This window comes from Eublepharis macularius, chromosome 16 (assembly GCF_028583425.1).
Source record: "Eublepharis macularius isolate TG4126 chromosome 16, MPM_Emac_v1.0, whole genome shotgun sequence".
Classification (NCBI taxonomy): Eukaryota; Metazoa; Chordata; class Lepidosauria; order Squamata; family Eublepharidae; genus Eublepharis; species Eublepharis macularius.
Window position 1 is genome coordinate 32,611,096 of NC_072805.1, and position 14,228 is coordinate 32,625,323.

General features: G+C 43.5%; 1 protein-coding gene across 1 annotated transcript in view; it reads left to right on the plus strand.

Moving 5' to 3' along the window:
- The window catches only part of LOC129343883 (neural-cadherin-like), a 95,843-nt gene that overhangs the window by 13,098 nt on the left and 68,517 nt on the right, over positions 1 to 14,228 (plus strand). The window contains exons 2-4 of the mRNA XM_055000266.1: positions 7,436 to 7,633; positions 9,932 to 10,157; positions 12,450 to 12,654. Of these exons, the coding sequence (XP_054856241.1) occupies positions 7,436 to 7,633; positions 9,932 to 10,157; positions 12,450 to 12,654 (629 nt within the window). The remainder of the gene's footprint in view (positions 1 to 7,435; positions 7,634 to 9,931; positions 10,158 to 12,449; positions 12,655 to 14,228) is intronic.

A 14,228-nucleotide genomic window follows, 5' to 3' on the forward strand; every position in this document is an offset into this window, starting at 1 on the left:
CAAGAGAAGAAAAGGGAGCAATCGGCGATCATTTTACTATGCCTAGGCCTCAACCTCAAAATGGTATATTTCAATTAATATTTCACACAGTCCATATTTAATGGATGTAAGCATCTTTAGTTAGTCACTTTCTGGAGAGGTTGAAAAATGGGATAAAAATATACCAACTACGAGTAAATTCCAGTTCCAGTCTGATACTCTGTATTCTCTGCAAGGCCAAGCAAAACCTGATTTGCAGAGACGTTTGAGAATCCAAAACTGCGGCAAACTAATTTGGATGAGAAAGATTGGCTGTCATCAATAATTATAGACCTTCCAGCATGTGCAATAAATCAAAACATGCATTCTTTGTCCGATCTCTCAGATTTATGACGAGTGCTGTTTGTTTGCCCAAAACAGAAGCATGAAAAATTTCTGTCCTTTGGCAGCAGAAATTAAAGGTCAAACTCTTGTTTTTAAATATTTCATTTTCTCTCTATCTCTCCCTTTTACGTTTTCTGTCAACAAACCTTAGGGAATATACTTTATGGGCTTCAAAACCTTGGAGACCAGGAATAAAAATGACTGCTTGGAGGCTAAAAGCATACAGTCTTAGATATGATGCTTCAATACCATCATTCCAGAATATGTGTGAGATGTCCTGGCTTAATCTTTTCCTCCTCCTTGCTTACATAGAAGTCACCTGGAAGCAGTACTCCCAAATAAATTCCAGACTCATGGCTTCTGACCTTTCTCAGCTGGGTAGCCAAGAGGGAGCTCTCTAGCTATATTTTAAAAATTTCTTGGTCTTTTATATTTGTATATTAAAACAGCATTGCACATAAAAAGAGAGTTTAGTAGCCTGAATAACATTTAACTCCTTGAAGCGTTATGAACCTGCAGTGGGGCTGTATTGATGTGCAAATGTGAAAATAGGCAGTTGTGATTTTAGTAACACAAAGTCATGGCTTGATTAAAGAAAAACAGAAGAAAAGCGAACAAGACCAAATTCCTTAGCGCCTGTATCTGTGGAGGGTACGGAACAGAGTGGAGGTTTATCTAGTTCTTTGCTGGTCAACATAGGGCCAAGCTACAAGTGACGAATGACACTTGAACGGCAAGTGTATTTCTCCCTGTTCACTTGCCCTCCACTCAATCCACTTGCCAGGCAAGTGTCTTTCGTCATGTGTAGCTTGGCCCATAGTCACCGTACTGTTGTATCTTCCTACTGTCTTCTATTTGTATACCTGGGGTATGAGGTGGTTGTGGAACCAACACAAACGGCGTAGTCTATGTGATTCCAGGTGTGGGGTTTCCCCGCAAGTCATATTAAACCTAGCGGACTGAAGCGTGTGACTTCCCTCCACCAAGTCTTCCGCCAACAGAGAAAGGCTTCCTTCAACCATGGAAGATGTTTCTCCATCAGAGGAAGCCTTTTCCCATCTGAAAAGTCATTCTCCATTTCAGCAAGTCTTTCTCCCTTGAAGGAAGACCCAGTGGAAGGGAGTCAAAGTTCTGTGTTGTCTAACATCGTTCCTAGAATTCCTTATGCTGTTTCAGCATTTCTTCAACTCTGTATTGGATTTTTGCTGATACGTCTTTGTAAGCTTGCATTTATTTACCCGATGGCATTGTTTGTTGAGATATCCTCGATACTGACTCTGCTAATCTCACACTATGTAATCTGCCTTGAGTCTCAGTGAGAAAGGTGGACTATAAATGACATAAATAAATAAAAAAATATCTGGCCGAAGCTCCACCTAACATTTTGTTGCCCATAGAGGCCATCCACGTGCCCACATTATGAGAAGCCCATCAGCAGAACGCTAATATCTTTTCCTTGCTGTTTTCCTCTAGCAGCTGGTTGCCTTTGTGAACATGGGGGTTCCATTTAGATATCATGCCCAGTAGTTCATCCTTCATGGCATGGACTCTAATCTGGCGGCAGGACTCTAATCTGGAGAGCCAGGTTTGATTCCCCACTCCTCCTCTTGAAGCCAGCTGGGTGACCTTGGGTTAGGCTTGCCATTCTCCTGCCAGGGGCAGGGGATCCCCTGCTCCCACGTCTTCCCCTGCCCCCACTTACCTAGCCAGTGGGAGGGCGCCCCCCCCAGGGTGCCCCCCCGGCAGTGCAGGTGCACCTCTGGGCAGCGCGGTGTACCCCCACGCCCCACCACGACATGCTCCTGCACCCCGCAACAGACCCATTTCATGCCGAATTGGGCCTGTGGGGGGGGGAGTCACCCTTTGGGAAGTGCGCTCGTGCTCCCGGGCCGCCCTTTGACTCACATGATGACATCACTTCCATCACACTCGCCCGAAGCCAGTGCAGGGTAAGTGCCAGCGTCCCAGTCTCCCACTGGGGGGACTTAAGGGCCCTGGCAACCCAACTTGGGTCAGTCATAGCCGTAAACCGTTCTGAGTGCATGTTAAGTTGTCCTGAAGGGCAGTATATTAACTGAATGTTGTTGTTGTTGTTATGAATTTGTCCAATGTCCTTTTATAGGGATTTCTTGACCAGTGACCCATTCTGTGATAGTGACTTCCATTAATTAATTATATTATGTACGTGGTGTCTTTTATCCATCCTGAAAATACTGCTAATTGACTTTTTTGGGGTGAGTTCTAGTGGGTATTATCAGAGAAGAAGAAAAAAAATTCTCTCTATGCAATACACTGTGCGTCATTTAAAAAACTGCATTGGGTTCTCCCCCCCTCCCGCCCCACTATTTGTCTAAACTAAAAAGCACCAAAGTTTAGCTGTTTCTCGTAGGGAGTTTCCAACCATTTTCTGTGCCTCAGACCCATGATTCAAAAAATGAACCAAAGCGGTACAGTTTTGTATGTGTGTAGATCTAGTAAGACCAGAAGGTACAGTGCATGTGGTTAAAAGAAAATAGTAGTGGGAAGCAATTGATTTGGCTCCTAAAATTCTACCAGTTTTTTAAGTAACTTGATTTGAGACGTGTGTGTGTGTGTGTGTACGGTAGGGTTACCAGATTTGGGTTGGGAAATTCCTCGAGATTTTGGGGATGGAGCTTGGAGGGGCAAGATTTGGGGAGAGAAGGGACCTCTGCGGGGTATAATGCGATAGAAACCACATTACAAAGTAACCATTTTCTCCAGAGGAACTGATCTATGTTGCCTGGAGATCAGCTGTAAATCTGGGAGATCTCCAGCCACCAGCTAGTGTGAAGGAGGTTATTCTTTAAATTTCTGCTTCTCCAGTGAGTAAATGAGTATATTTTGCAGTATTCTATTTCAGTAGTCAATTTCAACCACTGTAACAATTTAGACCAGGGCCCTTTTCACGCTACATACCTGCTTCCAGAACATCGCGAAACGCAGCGCAAAAAACGCGGAAGATAGCGTCTTGTCGCAAGAGTTTTGCCCACAAACTATTACAATGACTACAGAATTATCTCAAAGTTTGGGGTATATATCCAGATTGGGGTTGTATGAATTAACCAGCGCTAACCCCGTTTGAAATACCTTCTGGCACGTCTTGTGTGAGGTTTTGGGGTGTTTGTTTGATGGCCTGTTCAAACGACGTGGAAATTCTTTACCATACTGTCCTGCCTCCCATCCGCGTGTTACACATTATTGTCCATGTCAGTTTCTTCAACGCTTTCTCTGTCCTCTGGCAAGCCCTTGTCTTACTATGCTTCACCGGATACTGTGAGATTTATTTCCACAGCTTGTCTGGTCATATTTGTAGACCTTGATGCAGTAGAAATTCAGTCCTGTCTAGTTTCTCTGCTTGTAGTTCTTACTGCAGCTGTAGGTATGGGAACGAAACCAAAAATGTCAGTGAAGCATTTCGGAGAAGGCAGGGACAAATTAGCAAATGGCTCTGGTTCGCTACAATACCAGCCAAGTGGAGGGTAGTTTTCTGTCCTATGTATATTACTTTAGTGAACATGAGTCATGCCCTCTTTTTTCTGTTGCAGCAGGTACATTCATGAACTCCTCCTCTCAAACCACCTATCACTTGTTCAAAAACATCTTGCTGTTTGCAGATAGAGATTCTGAAAATAATTTTCTAAACCAAAAGCCAGATTGTATCCTTGGTTATGCAGATTTTAGTCTGCACCTGTGTGGTTGATTGGATTTCAGTGTAGTGTGAATGGTGCAGGTAGCTGAGCTTCACGAATATCTTCAGAGCGCCACTTATTTTTAGAAAGGACAGAAAGTACTTGCAGGTTGTAAGACATTAAGACTTTGGCATCTGCACGAAGGGACTTTAAACTTGACATAGTTAATCACCGCACCGGGGTATTTTCCTTACCAGAATCTACTTACTGGTTGTTTATAGAGAGCAGATTACGGTTTGTGCGTGCTAACTTTGAAACATTGCTGTGAGACATCCCAAGAAACCTTTCCCATAGGATATGTTGCACTAATAAATATTAATGCCTCTGAATGGATAAGCAAAGAGATAACAGGAAAACATGATAGGCAGAGTAAACACTGCAAAATAAACACAGACGTTTTAGAGCCAGTAAGAAGATCCTTTCTTTTTTTTCAATATGGAAGCTAGTGGAGAAGGAAATCAAGTGCATGCAGTGCCTGCAGTGTGAGGTGCTTCAGGGTTAATGCGGGACTTCAAGAAGATAATACTGTTTACGAGTTCAGCATACATGACGAAGATTTATATTTAGTGCACTCCGTGCTCTTGATTGCTCAGTTAACAAACGGCTATTTTAAGTTCACCAAGAATGCTGCAGTTTCTGCTGACTATGTTAATTTAGGATATTATAATAAGCGTACCTCCCAGAACGAATGACAGATTATGAATTTTTTTTTGTTGTTGTTGCAAAGATGGGCTTATATGTGCTGAAAAATAATTCTAGACAGTAGTAGAAGCTCAGTCCGTTTTGGACAGCTCTGTGATACATTCAGAGCTAGCTTCAAACAGGACGGCATTCATGTGGTAGACAGCCCAAAGCAGTTCTGTGTGGTGGTGCTCCATAAAGCTTGTTGTAGCAATCGAAAGGTCTTTTCCTTATGTGTCAGCTCAAAATGGCAGCATCTCTCCAGCAAGTGAGTGTACAGCACTGGCATAGAGATGTCATAGGCATTCAGACTGAGGTACGTGATCCGTCCGGGGCTTTCAAAGGTGTAAAGCCGTCATATGGAGCGCACCAAGCACAAGTGTAGTTCAGTTGCATTGGTGTGGAGCATTAACATTTAAATCAACGCAGAACTGTTTCGGACATATTCTTTTATTACTGCCTGAGTATTGAATGGATGGGAAATAGGGGTTCTTGTGGGCCTGAAATGTATGAACACCTGTTTTGTGCTACTGCCTTATTCTTGTCTTTTGAGTTCATGCTGCTTGAGTTGAGAAAAGAATGGGACCCATTTTTATGGGGTTTTTTGCTTTTGTTTTGTTTTTGATAGCTGGTCTGAAGGGTGTCAAAGATAACGGCGTAGGTGGCAGTTTTAGATTGCTAGTCTAAGAATGCTGTTCGAAAGGTGGTGCTATCTTGAAACAGAAAATCTGATAGTGAATCCAGTGAAATATTTTTTTAAGTAACTCTTTTTGACTATCAGTCTACCCTAGTCATACTTCATCTACTCCTGTGAGCCCAGGCTTATAGTGGTTTGAGTAGCCAGCCATTCTTTGCTGTTTGCAATTTCAAACAGTTCAGAAATGCCACCGATCTACTTTTGTTTCTCCGAGAACTTCTAGTTACTCGTTGTCAGTTTATGGGCTAGATTATTGAGGGTTGAAAGAAAATAGTCTTAAACATAGACAGGAAAAATATCACAGTGGGTTTAATAGTCTGCTACTACAAAGGTGCATGCATATGGTCTGAAAAGTAACGAATAAGTCCCAGAACTTACTTCTGAAACAAATATTTTTGTTTTTATTCTCTGTGCGTATTTCATTGTGAGACATTTATCATGTTGTCTGGTAGATGATAGTGTAGTAACTACACAGTAGATGGGGGCGAGAACTTATATTAGAATCAGACCAAGGCCTCTCGTGGCTGTACAAAACCAACCTTATTAATCAGACGACTGGAAAGTGAAAGTGGACAAATGTGACTCCTTTGCTGCTAAACACGTGAAGCAGCCTTACACTGCATCAGCCAGACCATTGGCCCATCTAGGTTTACCAGGTCCATATACCCTCTCGGTGGGAGAGGGGGACCTGGCACTTACTTGGTACTCCCCCGAGTCTACTCTTCACATGTGTGCTTTGTGCGCGCGCACTCCCAGGGCTTGTGCAATGACATCATTTCCAGGAAGTGACATCATGGCCGTACTCTTGTGCTTCGCATGGGGCCAATTCAGCCTGTTTAGGTGCAAAATTGGCCCCAGCGAAGCACGAGGGCATGCCTGTGGCCGGCGCAATGGAAGTGACATTGCATCCTGCTGGGTGCTCTCCTAATGTGCACTTTCTCAGGGGATTTGCCACCTCCCACTGATTGCCAATGATCAGTGGGCAATGGGGCAAACCCCTGGGAGATGGTTTGCCATTGGCAGGCATCTGGGAAGCCTAGGCCCATCTAGGTGGGCACTGCCTACTTTAACTGGCAGTGGCGCTCCAGGCTGATGTTTTCCATACAACTTAATAGCTTCTAATTGGAGACACCAGGGTTTGAACCTGAGATCTTTTATATGCAAAGCACTTTTCCACTGAGCCAGAGCCCCCCACTCATCCCACCCCAGGTTGTCTGAGAATTTTAATTGAGAAGAGGAGAACATTTTGGAACATTTGGGCATCCTGCTGCCCATATCCCAAACATTCGTGAACGTCCTCCTCTTCTACAAACAAAATGAACTTTCACAGTAACTCTGACATTTCATTCTCAAATGCCCACAACCAGGGGTCATTTAATAGAAAAAGAGCTGGAGGAACTCATTAGCATAGCTCATTAGCATATGCTACACCACTTGACAGCACCGGAAGTGTGTCATTAGCATAACTTATTTGCATATACCACACCCCCTGACATCACCTATCCTGGCTGTTTTGGACCCAAAATGACAAAAAGGGGCTGAAAATGGCCCAAAAGGGCCCAAAATGGTCAGGATCTGGACGCTGCTGAGCGGGAGAGTGGTCCACCACCTGTCAGAGGCCCGATCTGGGCTGTTTCGACCCCAATCCAGGCCGAAATGGGCCCAAAATGGCTGAGTCAGGTGGGCGGGGCCTCTTTGGGGAACTGCCAGAACTGCGTTCCTGCATGTTCCCCCTCAAAATGAGCCCTGCCCACAACGTATATTCTTCAATGTGTATCAGCTAGCATAATTGTTGGAAAAATAATTACAATCTTGGGATAGCTCAGCTTGGTTTGTTAATGGAGAACGACTGGCTCTCTGTGAAATTAAGGTTTTAGTTTTCCCTATATGGTCTCAGATGTGGGACTGTGATAACCTGTAACAAAAGTTTTTTTGCTGATATGAGGATATTGTAAGAATTCCATCTCTCCCTGCTAACCAACAGGAAAGAATTGGTACCTGGTGCATTTAGAACTCACAGTGACGGATGTGAACGACAACATCCCCAAATGGATTATGGAGCCCTTTCCCTTCTTGGCCGCAGTGTCGCCTAAAGCTGCAGCTGGTACTAAAGTGTACAAGCTCTTGGCCAAGGATGACGATGAAGAAGAGAACGGCGCCATTGAGTATTTCTTGGTGGAAGGTAAAGAACTAAGGCCATAGTTAGCACGTGTATGCATACCTTTATTCTCGTGTAGTGGGCCGGTCATCATTGCTAGGAACTGGAGTTTATTTTTATTTACTTTACTTATATCCTGCCTTCCTTGCTGATACTCAAGGTGGATTACCGAATTGAAAAATAAACAAGATTTGAGTCCAAGAACACCTTGAAAACCAACAGCACAACAAATATCTGACAAAGGGAGCTTGACTTTTGGAAATCTTGTTGGTCTTTAAGATGTTACTGGAATCTTTTCTATAGCAGATAAGCATGGCTGCCGACCGGAAAGAATAAAAAACCAATGCGCTCTAACAGCATCAGGCATGAACCATGCAATTGGGCTAGGATTACAGAATGAGGAAAGCAGTAGAGGTTTATTTAACTGTTCTTTGGTGACCTGTGAATGCAATCTTATGTGACTTCAGGCTAGTCTCTCTCCTAGTATAACCTGCCTACCACACAGTGTTTTGTAAAAAGAAAATTGACAAGGAGAGGAGAAAACCACATGTGCTGGCCTTTCCTCCTTGAAGGAATAGTGGGATTTTAAAAAGTGAATTCATAATCTCGGCAATGCATATAATAATCCTATAAATATTGAAGTTTTTTGGAGGGGGAGACTGAGAGGGGGAGAGCCTGGCTTTCCTAAAGTTGCCTAAAGTAGCAATTTCCCAGCAGGTGCAAGATTTGAACCCAGGTGTCTTGCAGCTCAGTTACTTAACTGTCCAATCCTAAACAGAACGACAACCTTCTAAATCCTTTGAAGGCTACCCCTTTTACAACTGGATGAGAAACAAATATAAAGATTTGTTGTAATGATATGAATGTAGTAATTATATGAAGGCAAAATTGTAATTTCTTACTAGTAATCACAGTTATGAGCAGTGTAGAAAATGTGGATAAGCAGAATGCTGTTTCAAGAAGAATGTATGATATTTTTGTCTCTCGTTTTCCTCCTTCCTCTTACCTCTAATGGAAAAAATAATAAAAATACTTTTTAAAAAATCCTTTGAAGGCTTAGATTACGGGAGCCAGATCTCCTGTTATGGTGGAAGATTTCCCAGCAATCCCCTCCATTGGCTGCCAGTGGAGAGAAAAATGGGGGAAAGAGGGTCCAGCATGTACCATCATTTCTTCCAGAAAACTGGGAGTGACGTCTTGACTTTGTGGGCTATGCTCTACTGATACCATGATGTCACTTGCGTTGTTTTGCGGGCATGCCGCCGCCTCTCCTGTCCTTGTGCCCAGAGTTTTCTGGGGGTAGTCAGCACAGTAGCCTGGCATCCTTTGCTTAGAAAATTATAACTCTGCTTAGGACAGCACTGTTAGTCGCTATGCTCTAGTACCTCTTGGATTCTCTGGGCCTTCCTAGCACTGAGTTTTTATTTAGTACTGTGTTTTATTGATGGTTTATTATTTTAAAGCACCCAGAATCCATTGTTATTGTATGGTTTTATGCTATATTAGGCATGATGTTGATTATGGCTGTCAGAGTTGACACATGGAGGTATTTGCCTGTCTTCCTTAGTTGTGTTAGCTCTTCCAAGACCGTGCTGAGAACAAGGCAGACTTCTTTGGTTGCTCCTCCTGGAGCCCAGATCTGACCCAGCACGGGATAGCGAGTTGGGCCTTCTTTTGGTCCACTCCTCTTCAGTATGAGAAGGGTATTATGACTGTCTTCTTTTAATTCTGTCCTTATCTAGTTTCATGAACTGACAAGGGTTTGAGCTGCTAAGGAACAATATGGCCTTTCCCAGTTATCCCAAGCAAGGTTTAATTCACAAATGCTGCCTTCACAAATAAACAGTAGTTTGTTTGTGAGATGAATGAACTCCAAATTCGTGAACTCACATTCTTCCTCTCTCTTTTCCTTTCCCTTTTCTCCCTGTGCATGTGGAGTTTCCTACTTTTGTTGTGTTGTTCAAATTTGGGGGCATTAACCTATTGGGTTTTGGCTTTTACCTACAAAACTGGGATTGGGCTGTGGTTTGTGGGCAAGAAACAAACCAATTGGTTGCTGTAGCTGCATTTTAACTTCATAGCAACTTGTGGTTACATCGAAGATATTCTAACCCAGGTTGTCATTGGTCAGATGGAAGGAGAGCCCACCGCCTAGGATTTAGAATAATTTAACATCAAGAACATTAGAATAATTAATGTCAAGAAAAAGTCAAGGTTTTTTAGCGATGTGTTAATACAACTGGCCTGTTCCACTGATCTCAGTGTATTTCCCCGTTGTTTCTTTGTATTTTCCCTTTGCATTTTCTCTTTGTTTCTTTGTAGGCGGAGAAGATAGATTTGAAGTCGAAAGGGACAGCGGGTGGGTTAAAACAACAGGTTTGCCTCTGGAGAAGGAGAAGGAATATTTACTGAGTGTCCTAGCTGCTGACAAACCTGGCCTCCAAGGGTCCCCCGCCACGGTTTCTGTACTTGTTGGACATCGACCGCCACAGTTTGCCAATATGTCATATACAGTTTACGTTCCTGAAAACATACCACAGGGAAAATCGTGAGTACTGGTGGAGGATAAAATTCTTGAGTAAAAAGATCAGATTCTACAACCAGAATCCATAAGCATTGCTGCAAGGAACAACTGAATCTTATCCAGTTCAAATTCGAGAGAGCCGGTATAGTGTCCTGATCTGTTGGGTTATGACCTGAGAGACATGGGTTCAAATCCCCACATAAGAGGAGCTGTCATGCCTCAGGTGGGGTGAGCCACCTTACGCTGCCACCACTCGGGGATTTAGGGTCCCTTGGGAAGGCCCAGAGTACCCTCCCAACCCTTCTGACTTCCGTAGCTTGGCCAGTAAACAGGCGTGAGGACCCAGCAGAGTAACAACAAACAAAAGGATTTATTTACAAGGAGGTCAGTTAATAACAAACAAACAAGCAAGCAAGGTGCATTAACAACAATAGATGGGTGAAAGTGAAATAAACCAAAGGCCCTAGCGCAACTGAACTCCCTGTCCCTCTGTCTGCCAGGCCTGTCTTCTCACCCTACCTGGATGAGGGCCTCTCTCCCTAGCAGAAACCTCCTCTGGTCTGCTCCCTGGGAGAAAGAACACAGGCTTTTGCTCTCCCAGTGGTTAGAAGTCAGAGTGCAGAGATGAAGGAAAGTTATACCCTTGGACTCTCTCCCCGCAACTCCAAAGTTGTTAAAATAACTCCCTTAATTATTACCAGATGTCCTGGGCTTTTGAATGATACCCCATGTGTGCAAGTGGGTTGAATGGTTTTGGAGCCTTTCAGTTAAGACAGAAGCACAGATGAAAATCACTGCTTATGGTAGGCAACATATTATATAGCAACTCGTCCTCTTTCCAGGATAAGTATTATTACCATCTTAACAGATATAGGTCTTGTCCCATTAAAGTCCATGAGATTCCCATGCACTTCGCTGAACTTTGGATCTGATCTGACAGTCTGTTATAATTTTAGTTCATGTGCCATCGGAAGATATCGAGGCTTTAACTTAAATGGGTTACTATCCGATTTGCAATCTGTTGTGCCAGTGTTCTAAGAACTGTCATTTCTTTTTTTTTTTTAATAACTGCTCCTTGGAAAACCAAGAGAACATATGTTCGTGCAGCCAGTATCTGGCCAGCTTGGGGATGATTGTGAGTTGTGTTCTTCAAGCATACAGGGGCCATATGGCGTCCAAAATAAACAGGAATCTTGTTTATTAACAATGCAGAAAACACGAGGGTTTCTATTTTAGCATCAAAACTTCTATAGACTTGGAGCTTTGACTTGGTCACGTGCAGCTTCATGGCAGAGTAGGCATTTGAACCTGATCTTCCCACTTCTACTTAAACACTCATAACACTGCACTAGGTCTGTAATGAGTCTATAGTATGGAGTTAGCGTTCCCTGTTCCTGGTCACTGCTTACCCCTGATAATAAAGGTCGTGCTTATCTTAAAAGTCTGGAACAAGATGGTGTATGAATTCTGCACAGTTGCTTAGGTTGTCTGTCGATGAGAACAAGATTCTTATCAACCCTCAAAACCAGAGCTTCCCTATTCCTGGTCACTGCTTACCCCTGATAATAAAGGTTGTGCTTATCTTAAAAGTCTGGAGTAAGATTGTGTATGAATTCTGCTCCATTCCTTAGGTAGTCTGTCGATGAGAACAAGGTTCTTATCAACCCTCAAAACCAGAGCTTCCATAGATGTTAGCCACCCTGAGCCCGCTGAGCCCGTAAATGTTGTTAGCTGCCCTGAGCTCGCTCGTGGGGAGGGCGGGATATAAATATGAAATAATAAAATAATAAAAATAAATAGAGGTCTGGAAATGGTCTGTTCGTGAATAAAGGGCCTTGCCTTGCTCACAGCTATAGCTGTATCCCTTTTCAGTCATTACAATTTTGGGACTTGTACTTTACATACTGGGAGAATGCATGATCCTCTCGATATATGCAATAGCCATTTTGTATGAATGGGGCAATGCATATATTTTCGAGCTTGGGTACCTGCAGTCAGAAAAAACAACAACACCTGGTTTCCAGTTGTGTGTGCCAAAGCTGGAAAATATGTATGTTCCCTTCTTTATACAAAATGGGGGCACCACATATTGAAGGGATGATTTATAGTTCCTGGTATACAAAGTAGGAGTGCCAGAATCATAATGATTGAAAAGGGCTTGTTGTAAGTGGAGAACTGAGCCTGCTCCCATCTTTGCAGTCCCATCCTTGCTGTCTCTTTGTCCCGCTATGGAGTGACAAAATATTGGAAACTGGATTTACTGCACATATTCATTTGATTTTTTTTCTTTTTAATTTTTCCTCAACTTGGATTCAGGTTTTTGACGGTCCGTGCTTTGTCTCATCAAAACAAGTCCCTGAGTTACAGCCTTATAGCCAACCCAAACGGCCTGTTCGGCATTAGCCAAGCAGCAGGAGATATCCACTTCAGCCGCAGTATGGATTATGAGAGTGATCAGCATCAGTACCTCCTTCTGGTTCAAGCGAGAGAAAACCAGGGACATCTCAGTAGTACAGCTGAGGTATGTGCTCTTCAGTAATGTTGCATATTTGTTCCCCCTTCACTGCTATTCTGCATTCACCGGTTGTGTTCTGACTCTGCAGCTAAGCTGAGACAAGGCTTGAACACGGCTTGTCGCTGTGCTTGCATGGTCCCTTTGCCCCTCCAGTCCCTCCCTTCGGAACTTCCTAGTTCTGATCAAGCCCAAGTTAGCTGTGACATCCAAATGTAGCCTCCTTGGCAGAGCTTATTTACCTCTGTTTAATCACAGTTTAAAAGTCTTGATATGTGGTGAGTAAACAAACTCCAGTTCGCCTGAGTTTTAGACTAGGGTTGTCAGCTCTGGGTTGGGAAATTCTTGGAGATGTTGGGGGTGGAGTCTGGGGAGGGCGGGGTTTGGAGAGAGGAGGGACCTCAGCTGGGCATAATGTCATGGAGTCTACCTTCTAAGGCAGCCATTTTTCTGGGAGGACTTAGCTGTCACATGGAAATCAGTTATAATTCCAGGAGATCTCCAGCCTAAATTGGACATTGCAGAGAATTAGAGCTTGGTCAGACCAGGTGGTTGTGCATCTAGCTCCATCCATGGATGGAGGTGGGAGGAGCAGGCAGGAGCATTCCAGCACGGCAGCAAACTGCATTTGCTGCCCAATCTAAGTTTAATCCCAGCCTATTGTGATATCTGCATGTGGCCGTTGTTAAGTCACTGCAATGACTTTTTAGGTATTGAATTTTAGCCCACCTGGGACCACCTGCTCCGATTTGAGCCTACCCAAGTGTTGCTTCCATCAGAAGTGAGACTGGTGACTGTGCTGGATGAGACCTTCTTTTTGGGGCACCTTGTCCGTAGAAAACCTGCTACCAATCCCTTCACCCAGTGCCAAAGTTGTTATCTTTCCAAGTTTAGGCTAAAATGTAGTCTTTTCTCTGCATTTTGTAAATTGTTGATTCCTTTATTAACTCCTCCTTTGACTTTCCTTAGCTGTGCTGCTAGTTTCTTTTTAACTTATTTGGCTGCCTTTTTCCTGTTTTGTAAACTGCTCCTTTGTGTTTTTCATGTTGTTTTGTTGTTTTACTATGTTGTCGTCTTTGAGTTGTGAATTACCTGGGGACGCTCAAGTGCGGGATTTTATGGGTGGTCGTCAATTCACATGCAGGCTGTTCTTGCTCGGCGCACGTGAATTCTGCTTTCACAGGCGCTCCCTTTGTGTGATTGCATCTGCAAGTGTGTCCAGAAGAAGAGCACCAGTTCAGCTCGGTTTTCACTGTGAGAACAAGTACTGTAGGCTCCTTTGACTTTCCAATTTGCATTTCTTTAAGGTGTGATAAAGTGTCAAGATCTGCATTTCGATGAATGGATGTAGGAGGTGTGGGAAACAGGGATACTTTTAGCAGTTGAGGAGGAACTGATATTGAACACATGAATGTATTCATGCAGAGCAAATTGAAGTGTGACTGTGTGAGCGAGTGCATGGAAAGTTGGAGAGGGAATATGTGAAATGAGGTTCACTTGAGCATCTCTAGGTACTTAGTAATGTGGATTTTCACCCTTTCTTTTCAAGCTGCTTTGAGCAAAACTTATTGGAGAGCGCCGCA